A 17,317-nucleotide genomic window follows, 5' to 3' on the forward strand; every position below is an offset into this window, starting at 1 on the left:
TAATAAAATGGAGAATATGTACAGTACTGTAGAGAGAGAGAGATTTATGTATTAGAAACTGGCCAAAAGAAGCGACCTAATGACGATTGCAGTTTTCTTCTTTTTTTCATCATAAATGATGCGGTAGCACTGTATGGCATCATTCAATTGATTTGCAAACTTTGTGCAACGTTCAATATTTGGGTCCTGCTGCTCGATCTTTCTGTTTATAAATGGTACTGACGCTCGAACGATTCAATGGCCGTGAAACGCTCACCACTCTCACGTGCATCAAGCTTCGTTATTATTGCCACTCGTTTCAAATGAAATGGCTTGCCTCTTCCTTGCAACTCCCTCAATAGAAGCCTTTAGCTTTTTACCAACCATATTCAATATTGGATGCATGAGATATTTAATGATTCAAATGAAAAAGGTTCTTTGCACACTGGAGATACATTCACGCACTTCCGCATTGCATCGAAGAAGAAGGTAGATGCTGGGTGAGCTGAGCTCTCACAGCGCCAGGCGTCGGTATTAGCGGCGGAAAGAAGTACTACTCCGAAAAAGGGAAAATACAAAATTGGACTTGCGAAAATTTTTGGACTTAAACGCAATTTGCAGACATGTTCGTATGTACCGTTGTTCGTAAGTTGAATGTTCGTAAGTAGGGGAACGTCTGTATATTGAAGGGGGCATGACATAGAATGTTCAGTTCAAGGAAGTAGCGTGAAAGGACGTGATGTTCAGAACTCAGCTTGCAGCATCATCAGCATCGTATAATCAAAACTGCCGCGTCAGCAGGGTTGAGTCAGCATGGAAATAACGCTGATCCTCCTCTCCTACAGTAAGGCTGCCCCCCATGCACAGGAGAGAAAACTTTGCCACAAAATGGCCGGAAACAAAACAGACCAAGCGATTGTGATTTAACCTCATTTATTTTACCTCATGATCAAAACGTTATTTATTTCCTTGTCTGTACACAATCAAAAGATGTTAAATGGAAAAAGACAAACCAGAAAAAAATATTGGAAATTAGTCCTACTTTTATCGCCAAAATCATATTCCAAATTTTACAACCTGGAAAAACAAATACAAAACTTCAAATTCCCATAACATGTAATGTAGCAAATCATTACAGTATAAATCAAACAGAAGTTTTTTTCCTCCCAAAAATATGAAATGAATGTATCTAACAAAGCTATTTGAAACGATCAAATGAAATTAAACAACATTTAACTTGTGCTTTTCTCTCTTTGTTGTTTAAAGCCAAATTCACGGAAGACTCGTTTTAACAACATGTGACTCAAAAACGACACTTGTCCTTTAAGTCTTTTGAATAAATCCAACAGACTGAGCAGAAAAATGATTTCTGACCAATGTGGGTTATGGGTATTTTTAAGGAATTCCTGGGGCGGAATGTTGGACCACAACTGAAGCAAAAAAAGGCCTTTACGGCAAAGCGGGTTGTTAAGTTTTCTTTTCAGGTTCCCTTCTGTGAAAAGGTTTGAACATTAACTGGGCGGGTCATCAGTGTGGGTTCTTGTGTGGCTTTTTAATTGGTGCGTTTGAGAGAAAGCTTGACCACAAATCGAGCAAGAAAAGGGTTTTTCACCAGTGTGGGTTCTTATATGGCATCGTAAGATTCGCTTATCTGCAAATGCTTGACCACAAACTGAACAGAAAAAGGGTTTTTCACCTGTGTGGGTTCTTGCGTGTATTTTTAAACTTCCCTTCTCTGTATATCTTTTACCACAAACTGCGCAGGAAAATGGTTTTTCACCAGTGTGGGATCTCGTGTGGACTTTTAAGTTTTGCTTCTGACTGAAAGATTTACCGCAAATCAAGCACGAAAATGGGTTTTCACCTGTGTGGGTTCTTATGTGTTTTTTTAAGATTTGCCTATCTGAAAAAATTTGACCACAAACTGAGCACGAAAATGTTTTTTCACCAGTGTGGGTTCTTGTGTGGGTTTTTAAATTTCCCTTTTGTGTAAATGCTTGCCCACAAACTGAGCAGGAAAACGGTTTATCACCACTGTGGGTTCTTGAGTGTATTTTTAAGCTTCCCTTCTCTGTAAAACTTTTCCCACAAACTGAGCATGAAAATGGTTTTTCACCAGTGTGGGTTCTGGTGTGGCCTTTTAAGTGGTGCTTTTGAGAGAAAGTTTTACCACAATTCGAGCAAGAAAAGGGTTTTTCACCAGTGTGGGTTATCAGGTGTCTTTTTAAGATTCGCTTCTCTACGAATGTTTGACTACAAACTGAGCAGGAAAATGTTTTTTCACCAGTGTGGGTACTGGTGTGGGATTTTAAGTGGTCCTTTCGAGAGAAAGCTTTACCACAAATTGAGCACCGAAATTGTTTTTCACCAGTGTGGGTTTTTAAGTGTATATTCAAAATTCTCTTCTGTGTAAATCTTTTACTACAAACTGAGCACGAAAATGGTTTTTCATCAGTGTGGGTCATCATATGTGGTTTTAAAAGATACTTATTGCGAAATGTTTTCCCACACTGGGCGCATTTGTAGAGTTTGTCACCACTGGGTTTTTTCTTAACACCTTCATCGTCCTTATTCGCATGAATCAAGTCGTCACTATCTGATAAAGGACCAATTAAAGAGTCTGCTTGCCATCCTTCTGTTGAGCTGCTGCCGTGTGCAGGCTCCGCCCCTCTGCTGGCCACGCCCAGATCATCTTCACTCATGGAAGGCTCACCAGTTGACCCATTGACATTGACATATGGCTCCTCCTTTTTGATTGGAGATTGCTCTTTTCTCGTTTGCTGTTGAGGGGACTGTGGCTCCTCCTCCTCTTTAATTGGAGGCCATGTTGAGGCGTTTGGAGGGTTCATACCTCTGCCGGCCACGCCCAGATCATCTTCCGTCTTCAAGGACTCACCAGTTGACCCGATGACATCTTGCTCCTCCTTTTTAATTGGAGGCTCCTCTTTTCTCATATGCTGCTGTTGAGGGAACTCTGGCTCCTCCTCCTCTTTAATTTGGGACCTTGTTGAGGTGTTTAATGGCTCCGCCCCTCTGCTGGCCCGGCCCAGATCATCTTCGCTCTTCATGGGCTCACCCGTTGACCAGGTGAAATCATTTTCCTCTTTTTTGATGGGAAGTAGTTCTTCTCTCTTTTGGTGAATAGGGAACTCTGGCTCCTCCCTTTTGATTTGGTGGAGCTCAAATTTCTCTTCAAAGTCACTAGACCCCTGCCCATCAGCACCAAGATCATTTTTGAAAGCTGCAAAACACAAAAATAAATGTTATATTTTATCAACTGTCTATCTGATGAGAAGTCCTTTAGGTTAGACTGAGAATTTAAAGTCTTATAGATCCATACCTCTACTTAGAAACTTTTCAGTGCCTCAAGATACTAAAAAAGATCCAAGTTACGAGAAAGTCGATACATTTCCTGTATCTGTTATTTTATTTTTCACATTTTCGCGGATGCACTGCTTGCTTGACATTTTCACTACACTCTACTGGGCTCTCATTGGCTCTCTCACAACAACCCTCTATGTTTCTTTGACTGTCGTTGTGTGCTTGACCTTATGCCTAGAAGAAGTTTTAATGGCTTATTAAATAATTTTATGATCATTTTCTCTCATTTTTGTGTCTTCACACTTTTTCTACAAAGTTGGGACACTGATGAATTTTTACGGGTTTAGTTGGTAGTTTTGTGAGGACCATGGAACGAATTAGAGTATTTACATATAAAGTACTGCTCTACTTACGAAATTTTCAACTCACGAAAAATGTTCTGGAACCCATTAATTTTGTAAGTAGAGGTACGACTGTACAGTGGTACCTCGTCACACGACCGCTCGTCATACAATATTCTCGTCTTACGACGGAAATTTCGATCGAATAATTCGCCCGTCATGCGATCAAAATTTCGTGATGCGACCAAGCTTTTTTGAATCTCTTTCGTGTATAACAATATCTACGAGCACTGAACGATTAATTCAGACGAGTTTCTCCTCCTACGCATCGACCAGGAAACGCATAACGCGCATGCGCGGGCAAAAAGAGGGCTTTCTGGGTAATGAAGTATACTCGTGCACACAACGCCAATAGGCAATGGCACTCTTTCTCAGAATGAAACTTCATTACCCACAATCAGTACGTGGGTAAGCTGAGCTGTTGCATTTCCTGTTATTTTTATTATCTAATACGAGGAGTATTATATTACTTCTCGTTCGCTGCTCCTAAGAACATCAGCGGCACTGGCTCGCAAGTCCCTCTTTGTAATATTTCTGGTCGCAACTCTCTCTCATAGGCGCCGTTCAAAGCGGTTGCATACAGAGACATTTCAACGAGGGAGTAGCGAGCCGATCTTTATGAGCAGCAGAGCGATCGCTAAAATGTACTACAAGACAATTTCTCGTTGGCAAGTGGTCGTGGGTTATCCCTTTGTGAGGACATTTGTGTGAATCATTTTCGGAATATTTTGAAGGGAATACGTAGTACAACAGCAAACAGCCCATCGATAGCGAACGTGAGGGTGGAGGCGTGGCAAACCGCCAACCCGGAAAACGAAGGTAACAAAAGATTACAACAAAATTAGAATTCAGTTTTGTGTAAAGTTACATTAAACGTATGTTTGAGTGTTTATATATATTAATCCAAGTTAATTTAAATTTGTTTGTTCCGTTTACGAGTGCGTTGTCGTGGAAAAACAACGACCCCCCCCCCCAAACGTCTCTGTCTCCCATTGGCGAAATCTGCCCAATTTTAGTTAGAGTAAACACATTTTATTACTATTAAACCACTAGTTATGTGTTACTTTGTTAATAGATGGCGAATTAGAAGAAATAAAACATTTTTTCCAATCCAATATCCTGTTTTTGGTGTTTTTTCAGAGAGTTGGAACGAATTAATTTGTTTTCCATTCATTTCAATGGGAAACGTCCGCTCGAGTTACGAGAATCTCGTCATACGATCTCAGTCTCGGAACGGATTACGATCGTATGTCGAGGTACCACTGTACTCTTGTCGTATTTTATTTTGAAATTCGAGAGTTAGCTGTTCCAGATCATTGTATATTTTCACAAAAAGCTTCATTCTCAGTTATTTTCGCCCTGAAATTGATTTTTGGGGGTGAAATTTACCAATGCCTAAGACTAAAGAACAGAAAATAGTAGAAATCAATCATTTTTCTGATGTCCCCCGCCTCTGGAGTCAGCTGGGATGCGCTCCAGCTCCCCCCGCTACCCTAATGAGGATAAAGCCGTTCAGAAAATGAATGAATGAAAAAGATTAAACACAACTGGGGCTAAAATAGAAATCGAACTAAAAGGAACAACTTTTTGTAAACAGTCGAGACTTGATGACGTCGTGGTTTTACTCGAATTGTGCATTTTGCGTACTTTTTGCTAAATTTGAGTCTGTTAATTCCGCACAACGCCGAAATGTTTGTGAAGCTATTTGGCTATGTCGAAGAGAAATAGAAAAAAAACCTTCATATTTAGTTATTGCGGAGTCGATTCATCGTAGGGATTGGTGAAAAAAGGGTATTCTTCTCAAATTCACATTTTAAAAAATGAAAAGTTAACTCACCTGACATTTTCGGTCTTGGTGTTTGCGTGCTAACCCTTCGCTAGCAGCTAAACTCTGCTAGGCTGAGATAAGGACGCCAAAAACTTCAACGTGTACCCAAACAACTCGAGATTAAAACAATTATTTGCGTGTGCTCGGATGAATTTCGCCCAATTTTGATTGGATTAGTTTTACGGTTAAGGAGTGATAACAAAAAAAAGCAAATCGCTTTACAAAAAGATAGCAAGCGCCGTTCCAGAGCAAACGGACGAGACGGCGAGTGGTGATGACGCCATATACACGCGGCGAAGATTTTGCCTCAGACGGAAAAAAAGAGAACGAAAAAAGAATAAAAATACAATATCTATTGTGGAAAATAATGTGAACTATTAACATTTTCTTCAATGGAAAAATTATAACCAAATGATATTTTTTAGTTATTTCCTTTTAAAAACCCATAGAATCAATATAACCAACATAAAAGCTCGAGAGAAATCTATATATTAAGAGATTAAAATAAAAACTATTACGAGGTTAAAATCGAAATATGAAATCATAGATGGTACTATAACAACATTCAGATCCTAATATTATGAGATTAAAGTCATTTTTGATTCTTTTGTAATGTAAACTGGAAGCTCTTTGGCATTAAATTAAATTCCTGTTAATTAAACTTTGATAAAAACAACTTTATAATGTTAATATAGGCGACATAATTTTAAATGATACAATTTTCAGTGAATGGTTCGGCTTGAGATTTTTTCAAATAAAAAAATATGGTTCCATATTATTTACATCACATTATTGATTATTTACTTTGTAATTTCCGAATTTAGGTTCTACTATTTCAATTAACAGCAAAAAGGATCACTTGAAAAAGGCAGCGTATTCTGATTTTAGAATTATGAAGTGAATAAAATCTTTATTTCCATTCAATATTCTTAGACAGTGGGGCAAATAAGTATTTAGTCAACCACCAATTGTGGAAGTTCTCCTACTTGAAAAGAGACCTGTAATTGTCAACATGGGTAAACTTCAACCATGAGAGACAGAATGTGGGAAAAAAATCACAGTTTAATTTTTAAAGAATTTATTTGCAAATCATGGTGGAAAATAAGTATTTGGTCAATGCCAAAAATTCATCTCAATACTTTGTTATGTACCCTTTGTTGGCAAAACGTTTTCTGTAACTCTTCACAAGCTTTTCACACACTGTTGCTGGTATTTTGGCCCATTCCTCCAATCAGATCTCCCCTAGAGCAATGAGGTTTTGGGGCTGTCGTTGGGCAACACAGACTTTCAACTCCCTCCACAGATTTTCTATTGGGTTGAGATCTGGAGACTGGCTAGGCCACTCCAGGACCTTGAAATGCTTCTTACGAAGCCACTCCTTTGTTGCCCTGGCTGTGTGTTTGGGATCATTTTCATCCTCAAAGATCGGATGCAATTCAGTATTCTTTCTCCTCCAAACACGAGAACCTGTGTTTCTACCACAGTGTTCTATTTTGGTTTCATCTAACCATAACCGTTCTTGTTATCATTTTGACGCCACAGGGTGAGATCTTGCATATAGCCCCAGATCGAGGGAGATTATCAGTGGTCTTGTATGTCTTCCATTTTCTAATAATTGCTCCTACAGTTGATTTCTTTACACCAAGTGTTTTACCTATCCCAGATTCAGTCTTCCCAGCCCGGTGCAGGTCTACAATTTTGTCTCTGGTGTCCTTCGACAGCTCTTTGGTCTTGGCCAGAGTGGACTTTGGAGTGTGAGAGACTGAGGTTGTGGACGGGTGTCTTTTATACCGATAATGAGTTAAAACAGATGCTATTAATTACAGGCCTCTGTAATCTTTTCAAATAGGAGAACTTGCACAATTGGTGGTTGACTAAAGATTTATTTACCCCACTGTATATTTGAATAGTATGGATGTAGATTACACAAGAATTGAACAAAGCAGGTGTGAATAAGATTTTCAGAATACAAAATACAATTCATCGTCCGGGGGGCGTCCCTGCCAACCCGTGAAGAAACGAGAGAGGGACCGGTCCGGCAGGTGTCCGCGCCGGCCGGTGACGAGGCATGGGAGTGGCCGGCCTGGCTGGCGTCCATGCCGGCCAGAGACGAGGCGAGGCAGTGGTCGGTCCGGCGGGCGTCCGCGCCGGCCGGTGACGAGGCACCGAGGTGGGCGGTCGGGCGGTCGGGCAGGCGTCCGCGCCAGCCGGTGACGAGGCACCGAGGTGGGCGGTCGGGCGGTCGGGCAGGCGTCCGCGCCGGCCGGTGACGAGGCACCGAGGTGGGCGGTCGGGCGGGCGTCCGCGCCGGCCTGAGACGAGGCATCGAGGTGGGCGTCCGCGCCGGCCTGAGACGAGGCATCGAGGTGGGCGTCCGCGCCGGCCTGAGACGAGGCATCGAGGTGGGCGTCCGCGCCGGCCTGAGACGAGGCATCGAGGTGGGCGTCCGCGCCGGCCTGAGACGAGGCATCGAGGTGGAGCTTGGAGCGGCGTGGGCACGGGTATTTGAGGAGCTTGGAGCGGCGTGGGCACGGGTATTTGAGGAGCTTGGAGCGGCGTGGGCACGGGTATTTGAGGAGCTTGGAGCGGCGTGGGCACGGGTATTTGAGGAGCTTGGAGCGTCGTGGTCGGGCGAGGAGCTTGGAGCGTCGTGGTCGGGCGAGGAGCTTGGAGCGTCATGGTCGGGCGAGGAGCTTGGTCAGGGGCTCGAGCGTCCAGGCCCTCCTTCCGCTTCTCCCTGCGGCCAGGCGCTCGCCGCCGTCTCCGGGAGGGCGGCACAGCATACCGGCCGCCACGTGGTGGCCCATCGTAGCTGGCCAGCCGACCAGGTGCAAGACCTCGCTGCTGCGCCTCCCCAAAAAAACAAGACGGGCGGTGTTCGAAACTTCTACCGGAGCCCCCCCGCCGGCCGCCATGTGGTGGTCCCTTATAGATGGCCCACCTACCTGGCAGATCATGGTCGGGGTAATCCAAGTCGGAGTAATCAGAGGAGTATTGGTCAACGTCCTCCGATGGAGCGTATCGGAGTCCGAACCGGCTAAGAAAATCACTGTCCGAGTCCGAATCTCCAGCATATAAATCTATTAGCTCCCGGTCGTCCTCACCTTCAGAAAAGTCAGAGTCCCAACCCACAAAGATTTGGCGTTCCAATGGGGCCGAGGGAGGCTGGGGATTCTCCCTCCATTGAGAAAAAAACTCGCTGGAGTCTGAATTCAAATGACTGGGGTGGTGAACTGAGGGTGCCGGAGCCTTGGAATTATGATTTAGCTGTGCTGGCAGTCCGGTGCGACGGGTTGAGCGGAGGGTGGGTTTAAAGGTGGATGGAGGCTCAGTACTACCTCTTAGTCGAGACTCCTCCGTTGCCCAAACGTCTCTGAGATGCCCACGCCAAGTGTCCATTATAGACTCCCTAATAGACTCTGTGGGGCCTCTCAGTGAATCCATGTCGTCGCGGGGCGTCAAAAAGGGTGTTTGGCGTCGACGAGAGCGTCGGCGCGAGCGTGGGTAGCCTCCCGCTGGGTCCATTATGGCCGGATCGTTCTGTTACGATCACGCTGCGTCGCTGCGTCGTCGCAGCGCGATCGGGAATATCTTAGGGGACCCAAGCGCACGAAACGCGAGTTGACTCGAGCCAGTTCACTTCAAACTACATTCTTTAATGAATAAACAAAGGTCTACAAATCCACAATGGCCTGTGTTAGGTTTATCCAATGTTAGGTTTATCCTTAGGTATTTCCAAATTCAGCTTTCAATAAAAAAGGCATCTGTAGTCACATCACCATTTAATTCTTGCAAGAAGAGAATACATCCACCCGCTCGTCCGGTCAAGATTATTCTGTCGGAGCGGCATTATGTCCTGCCCATTTAAGGCCTCAAATCAAAACAATTACAAGGTTATCGATTCGATCCAATTGCGTAAGCAAGAAACAAAACAATTCCATAATCAAGCAAACCTAGCGTCAAAACTAGCGTCACAAATTAAAACAATATGCGAGTAATTGATCCAATTGCGTAAGCAAGAAACAAAACAATTCCATATCAAGCGTCACAATTTAAAACAATATGCGAGTTGATTGATAGCCATCCGCTGAATCAACAACAATTTAAGCGTCCTTCACAGATCTTCATTGCGAACTTGTATCTGGGGAAAGGGTTGAGGCGTATCTTCCAGTAATCAGTGCTCGGAGCAAGGACTCAGTGAATTGTTAAGTCTGGAGCCAGCTGTCCTGGAGAGCGACCTTGGAGTAAGCGTTTGTCTTCGTTGAAAGCACATATTAATTCTAACTCTAACATAAAAGCGATCAACATATATATATATATATATATATATATATATATATAGTTTAATATAGTTACACATTTAGGATGAGCATTACTATTCCTAATAAGCAAATATATTGATTAATATAGTAAGCATGTATATTATAAGGCTTTATATTCATTGCAAACACATTTATAATAATGATTACTCCAACAGCCTGGAACAGAACAGCAGCATGCTACGCGCACGCACAAACATAAGAGACGATCCGTCAATGGTCCACTGACACATTGCTCCTTAAATAATAAAGCCAGGAAGCAATCAGCAGATTGACTGCAGCTGCTTCCCTGACGGCACGTCAGGAGGGACAAAACAGGCCACTCCTGACACAGGCCTGCTCAAAATGATTTGAATGAGGATTTTGACCATGAGGATGTTGAGCTAAATTTAATGGAAACACTGGCATTTGATTTGGTTAAACCAGAGATCACATTCTTTGTGAATGGAATTCAATTGGAATTTTTGTGTGATGCTGAAAGTTGTAAAACGGCAATTAAAATGGTTATTTCCAAGTGCTAGGCATACTTTGTTAATAGTAACTAAATGTACTGTCAATGTACTGGAATGACATGGCTTATTGTGGCTTATCCTGGTTTCGTTCCCGTCTGCTAGCGGGAATATTTTGGTTAACAGAAATGCAAAACGGCCACTTAAATGTTTAGCGGAGTTGCCAAAACCGGCGTTTTTGTCATACTCTAAACTAGTAAAATAATGTGTTGGCTGCAGGGGGAGCGCGGCTGTCTTTGCTGCTGATTAGAACGCGAAAAAACCTGTGGACTGCGTAACGGCTGATTTGGCGGTTTTCGGCATTCAGTATGCGCGCGGACCGCACGAGCGACTAAATTTTTTGGACCCCTTCCGTGAAGACATTACATTAATTGGCTTGGGGGTGCTGAAGCAAACTTGAGGGCAGAAATGGGTTTTGCTATGCTTGCAGCATATTGTGATTATTGGGTCTTGGCAAAATATTGTGATATAGTTGCATATCGGGAGAGGTATTAATTTTGTCTTCTCTAAAAAGCGTTGTAATTGTGCACAGGAGGCGAAACATTGTGCGCAGAAAGAAAAAGAGGTCGCTTAGGAATGTCAACATTAATAAGCTGCTTCGAAGCATTCGTGAAGGTCACAGTTAGCGGCTAAGTGCGCGCTTCCGTTAAACACTTCATAATCAAAGGAGCAGTGTTTCCGCAATGACCTTCGCACTTATTCATTAAGTGAACCCACCTTCTAGTCTGTGAAGAAAAACTTTTGCATGCATTATATTGCAAACGATCGAGTGTTCCTCGTGGAGACACATCGGCCACGCGTGGGTTTAATTAAGTGGTGGAAATTGAGGAAAAACTCGGCGCGCTACGGTCACGACAAGATTGTGACTGGGGACGGAACCTTGACTTTGGGGTTGCGCATGCGCGGAATATTGCGTCACTTCTGCAACTCGAGCGTCACTCCTTTCGGTGACATTAGGTTTATTAAAAACAAGAGAGTCGAACATAGGAAATAATTATTCTTCAAATGGTCTGACATATGTTTTGAATAAAAATGTTTTCATAGGTTTGAATTTACGACATAAGTCACCTGAAGAAGGTTGCGGCTCAAAAGGAGGCGACGCAATACGCCATTTTGATGAAAACAATTGATATATTGAATCTAGGATCTAAGAAACATTAGTAGAAATATGGTGTGAAAACAATGAATTTGCTCAAAATTATACTTTTGCCATATAATAAGATGAATCACGTTTTTAAACCGATTTAACGTGTCATCTTTGTGGTAATTCCAATAAAGCTCTCTTTTTGGTGAAAAAAACTTTTTGGGTTTTTTTGTTGACAAAATCAGCCTTCCATTTTTCAAAGGTGACAAAAAAGAGAAGTGTTATTTGCTAAGATTTAAAACTAAGAGGGAAATGAATACATTAATTTGAACAATTAGACAAATTCATATATAAAAGATTGTTTTCTTTCTGGAGGTGTGAAAATACGGTAACTTCATGTCTGAAATTAACGGTAAATTATTTTTATCTTTTTGATGTTGAAGGGGATAATTGGTAGAAATTTAACTAGATTTTTATTTTATGTGTAACTATTGGAAAAACATTGAGACAGTTTTATTGGAGATGATAGAAAAACTATAAAGGGAATGTAATGTTAAATGTTTGCAAAAAACTACTAGATTGGGGTATTATTCATTTCAAACAACTGCGCGATACACATTATTGAATGAATTTGGAGTTCTTGATTAGCATGTGTGACATGTTAGAGTGTTTGATTTATTAGTGTGACATGCGAGAGTGTTTGATTTATAAACGATTGCATGTAAAGAAGGTACAACGAGTTTGGATTGAATGTGTGTATCGGTGTTCGATTGTTGATCCTTTGATCCATATGACTATTGGAAAAACATTAAGACAGTTTTATTGGAGATGATAGACAAACTACAAAGGGAATGTAATGTTAAATGTTTGCAAAAAAACTACTAGATTTGGGTATTATTCATTTCAAACAACTGCGCGATACACGTTATTGAATGAATTTGGAGTTCTTGATTAGCATGCATTTTATGTGGCTTAATTGCTGTAAAGGGTACAGGCTTAATAGTATTAATCCTTGCGAACAGGGGGGAGATGGTGGTTCAATTCTATTTAAAAATATACATTTATTCATTTGTTTCTGGATGTGAATGTAACTTTTGCAGGGAACAAGAGTCATTTTTTGTGTGCCAGGCTGGAGAGGTGGGTTTTTTTTAACTCCTGTGAAGAATCCAGCTTGGTTTTCCATTTGTATTTTTTTCTTTTTTTTTTAGGTTACACGGTCTTTCTATTGTTTTGGAATCAAGTCTACCTTGTTATGTTCACTTGTGAGAAGTAAGTAAAGCTTGTATATGGAGGAAGCCAGTCTAGCAGTGCAGTAATACCTCAACATATGAGTGCCACGACATACGAGCAATTTGAGATACGAGTAAAATTTCGAGCAAATATATATCTTGAGATATGACACAAATTTTTATATCCGAACATACAGCGGACCCGAGAGGCTGCTCATAAGAACATCATGGGCACTGTCTTTCCCGTCGCAAGGCCCTCGTGTAATGTCTCCATGAGCACTGGGCGAAGCGTTGCATTTTTTCAGTGTTTTTTTTTTCGGTTAACCAATGCGAATGGCGAAGGAGCTTGCTCGATAATACGAGAGGAGTATACTACTTCTCGTTGGCAAGTGGTCCTGTGTTATCTATCCTATTGTGAGGACATTTGTGTGCATCATTTTGGGAATATTTTGAAGGGAAGACAAAATCAAACAACTGTCAATATTGACTGGCAAATAGAGCCAACCCGGGAGAAAAAAGGTATCAAATGTCAAACAAAATTAGAATTAAGTTTAGTGTTAGGTTCGATTAAACTTATTTTTGAGTGTGTCTGCATCGTAATCTGAGTTCATTTAAATTCGTTTGTTATGTTACGAGCGTGTTGCCGTGCAAAAAGTATCTCTGTCTAATTTTACTACTATTAAACACATTTTAGTACTATTAAACCACTAGTTATTTGTTACTTTTTTAATAGATGGCGAATTAGAACAAATAAAAATGTTTTTCCAATCCAATATCCTGTTTTTGGTGTTTTTTTAGAGGCTTGGAATAAATTAATTTGTTTTTAGTTCGTTTCAATGGGAAACGTTCGTTTGAGTTACAAGACTATCGACATACGAGCTCAGTCCCGGAACGAATTAAGCTCGTTTGGAGTATCCTACTTGACGATGGAGCCCATCCTCCACACAGTTCCTGTTGTTTTGTTTGGTCGGGTATGCACTTTGCTAGTCATTAAAAATTTGCATGAAACTGCTCATTGGGAAGTAGAGAGTCATAATTTTAAATCGTGTGATAATTTTTTGTTCTTAGTTTATCGAGATGATTTTAAACAAACAAAAAAGTCTGAACAAAGGCACAAATCAAAATACAACTACAACAAAATAGCAATTCTCTACAAATCACATTTTTATAATGTCTAACAAAATTATGCTTCGAAAAATTGAAAACCAAATAGAAAATATTTTTGAAAAAATACAAAGTTAAAAAAGGGAAACGTACACCTGAAAACCGCCTCTTCAGAATAATATAGATTAAAACACTCAGGAATTAACATCAACATGTACATATTACTTTTACTTCATTGAACAAAGTCAGATGCTTGAGGACGTAAACACTGCAAAAATTCAAGCAGTGAAATTGCGTGAAAAAACCTTTAACCCAGATTAATATTAAATATGTTACACCCTGCATTCGATCTTGAGACACAGGGGGAAATAATCAGAACAGCGAGATGTTGTTGTTACTTCAATCCAAACTTTTACTGTAATGATTCAACACACCTCCCGTGCTTCAAGCTATTTGCTAAGACATCAATAATCGAATACCGATCTACTTTAACATGCCCCACACTTGCCATGTGGATCCAAGGATCACCAATCGAACACCGATACACACATTCAATCCAAACTCGTCATAGCTTCTTTACATGCAATCGTTAATAAATCAAACACTCTAGCATGTCACACTAATAAATCAAACACTCTAGTATGTCACACTAATAGATCAAACACTCTAGTATGTCACACTCTCCCCCACAAAAACAAATGTCGTCCCGACATCAGTATATTCCAAATATCTTCCCCTTGTTGGTTGTTATGCTGAACAGTCTAGCGAACTTGTCATTTCACATCCTCTTCTGTAAACTGATACTCATGAAAACTCCAGGCGGCAAGGGCCACAGTTCAAATATAATCCACAACTCGTACGGTCCACGTTCACTGGATGGAAACTGTAATCACAGTCGTAACAGTCCATGTTCGCATAATACATGCCACCCTTGTAGGCTCAAGCCTGTTGGAGTCCATACATAAAGGGTGGTTGAATGTAATATGGCTGCAGGTGTACTAACCAAGGAACCACTCCTGGTGCAGGGTAAGCAGGTACCAGCTGATGTGGTGACTGAGTACTATAACAGGAGGGGACACCAAGCTGATCATAGGTCGTTCGTCGTGGTGGATGTCTCTCCCTTCTTGGCCGTTCATAAGTCAACGCCTCAGGTTCATTCACAGTGGTTGGCGGAGAGGTCTCTGATAAATGATCATCACGAGGATCTTCAACAGCCAGATTTGTTCCCTCACCAGGCAGGTCCTCCCGCTGATAGTCATCTTCTCGTTGTACTGGTCCGGAAGCAGGGCCCTTCACTCCGAGTCTCCGATTCGCTGGCAGTGGCCTGTACTTAGACTCCATCCCTTGGGCATCTCCCTCATTTAGCACCTGGAGGGGCTTGTAGTGAAAGTCATCTTCGTAACCACTGTCTTGGTCTGTCTCTTGAAGATGAGATACCGGCTGCTGTTTATTTCTCTCCATACTCTTGTCAATTTTTCCTCCTTCTGGTGTCAGGTTTTTTATCAGGATGCGCTCTCCTGGTTGTAGCACGGAGCTCCTCACTTTGGTGTCATAGTGCTTTTTACCTCGTTCTGCAGCTTTTCGTACACTCACGGTGGCAATGGTGTACGCCTCCTCCATCCCTTGTCTCCCTTTCTCCACTTTGGCCTTGTATAACTCCAGCTTGTCAGCTTTGATTGCGCGTTCTCTCAGCGCATCCAGTTCATCGCGATAGGCGCGGGCTGCACGGGCGTCTACGAGCAGCTTCAAATTCTCCTGCTGGAGCCTCTTTATTTTTTCCTCCATGTTTTCCTGCTGGTGTCTGTTGTCCAGCAGTTGTTCATTCCTCTCTTCTAGCTCTTGTCTAAGTCGTCTGATCTTTGCCTTTGAATCGGCAGGTTCCACCATCAGGTGTTGCCGAGTTCCCACCTGCTGCTGTTGCATGCTGGGAGGATTGACGATGGCCAGTGGACTGGGTGTGCCACAAAGCACACGAACCACACCTTCCCTTTCCTGAGTTAGCTCTGCTATTGTCTCTTCTTTTAGTGGTCTGCCTCCTCGGATTTTACATCCAGCTTGGAAATGTTCTCCACTCCCACACCGAAAACAATGTGTGCACTTCACATCTCGCCCTCCCTGCTGACAAGCAAAACACCTTCTTGGGACATAAGCAGGGCGGCTAGTGTTCCAGGGGGGTGCTGGGGGCTTGCTGTAGTAATTTTGTTTTGCAAAAGGTGGCTGGGGCTCCCTAACTGGTCTTCTAACTGAAGGTGGGAGGTAGGACTGAGGCTGAAACATAGCCTGCTGTAGTGTCTTTCTGATCTGAGCTATCTCTGCACTGAGATCTTTAAGAGAAGCAACACTTGCCTTAAGTTCAGTCAACTCCGCTCGTACCTCACGGGACACTTTTGGTTTTTCTTCTCCAGGGCAATTGGTAGGTCGTAGTTCTTCTGAGTGCACCTTGCTAACATGTGTCGCTGCCTGTGGGGTACTAAACTTCTTTTTATTTCTCCTTTCTGTTTCATTAGCACAGGCTACATTTAACCTCTCTAGCAAAAACTCATCTGAAGTCTTACAGTTCAGCAAGAGAGGCTGCATATCTACTCTAACACTGTCACTCTGGAGACCAGTGAGTATCGTGTGCAAGCACATACGCTGGACTAAACTTTGGTTGTACTGGATTCCTGATTCTGATTCTCGAGATGCAAACAGTACCTTCTGCCTAAGAACTAAGACTCGCATTAAGAAACTTTGAGGAGTCTCTTTGATATGCTGCACTTCTGAAGCTAACTGCACATAGAGGTCGGTAGCACTCCTTTCCTGAAAATGAGCGCGTAGGATGCGTTTGAGTGTGGGAAGAGTGAGGTTAGATTTCTCTTCCAAATAATTACGTAGCTGCAACCTGGGGGAGATAGCTCTGATAACTGCATCAATAATTTCCACATCTAAGTAACCCCTATTCAGTCCATTTTCAATTTGATGAACAAGGCTGGAGAATGTCAGCTTGTCCCTCTGGCCTGGTTCACCTATTTGGCCGGCAATTTTGAAGTCCTTGCGCCAGTATGAGCTTGGCTGGGGCTGGGGAGACACACCCCCTTGAGGGTCCGCAGCATCTGGTAGCTGGGGCAAAGTTATTGGAGTCTCTTCCAATCTTGATCCTTGCTTTTCGTTTTCATCTCTTTTGACTTCATGCTTCATATCTGATATTTTATCTTTCAGTTTCAACAATTCAGACATGCCTTCATCCTGCAGTTCCTCTAGTTCTTCTCTTTCTAGGTACTTCACAATGTGAGCCACTAATGATAGACGCGATTTCCGTTTAACACTTCTTAATATGTTAAGAAAATCACATATTTCCAGTAGGTTATTTTCCGTCAGGTTGTTCAATGTTCCTACCACCTCTTCGAGTAACTGTTCCATTTTGTTGACGATCTAGGAGCTCTGTTGACTGTACAGGAGTGAACTCTGAACTGGCACGTCTTTACTGTCCTTCTGATGATCTCGTAGGCCTCAGATGACAAGTACTCAACCGCCAACTTCCAGTTCTTCTTAAACAGCAACACC

General features: G+C 42.2%; 1 protein-coding gene across 1 annotated transcript; it reads right to left on the reverse strand.

Annotated features, from left to right (window-relative positions):
* Positions 1-895: 895 nt before the first annotated feature.
* LOC144065563 (uncharacterized) lies at positions 896-5,805 on the reverse strand. Its single transcript, XM_077588534.1, has 2 exons — positions 5,539-5,805; positions 896-3,220 (listed from the first exon to the last, which is right to left on the reverse strand). Exons 1-2 carry the CDS (start codon positions 5,543-5,545, stop codon positions 1,491-1,493), a joined length of 1,737 nt encoding a protein of 578 aa, XP_077444660.1. The 5' UTR covers positions 5,546-5,805; the 3' UTR covers positions 896-1,490.
* Between the last annotated feature and the right edge of the window lie 11,512 nt (positions 5,806-17,317).

Source organism: Stigmatopora argus, chromosome 20 (assembly GCF_051989625.1).
Source record: "Stigmatopora argus isolate UIUO_Sarg chromosome 20, RoL_Sarg_1.0, whole genome shotgun sequence".
Lineage (NCBI taxonomy): Eukaryota > Metazoa > Chordata > Actinopteri > Syngnathiformes > Syngnathidae > Stigmatopora > Stigmatopora argus.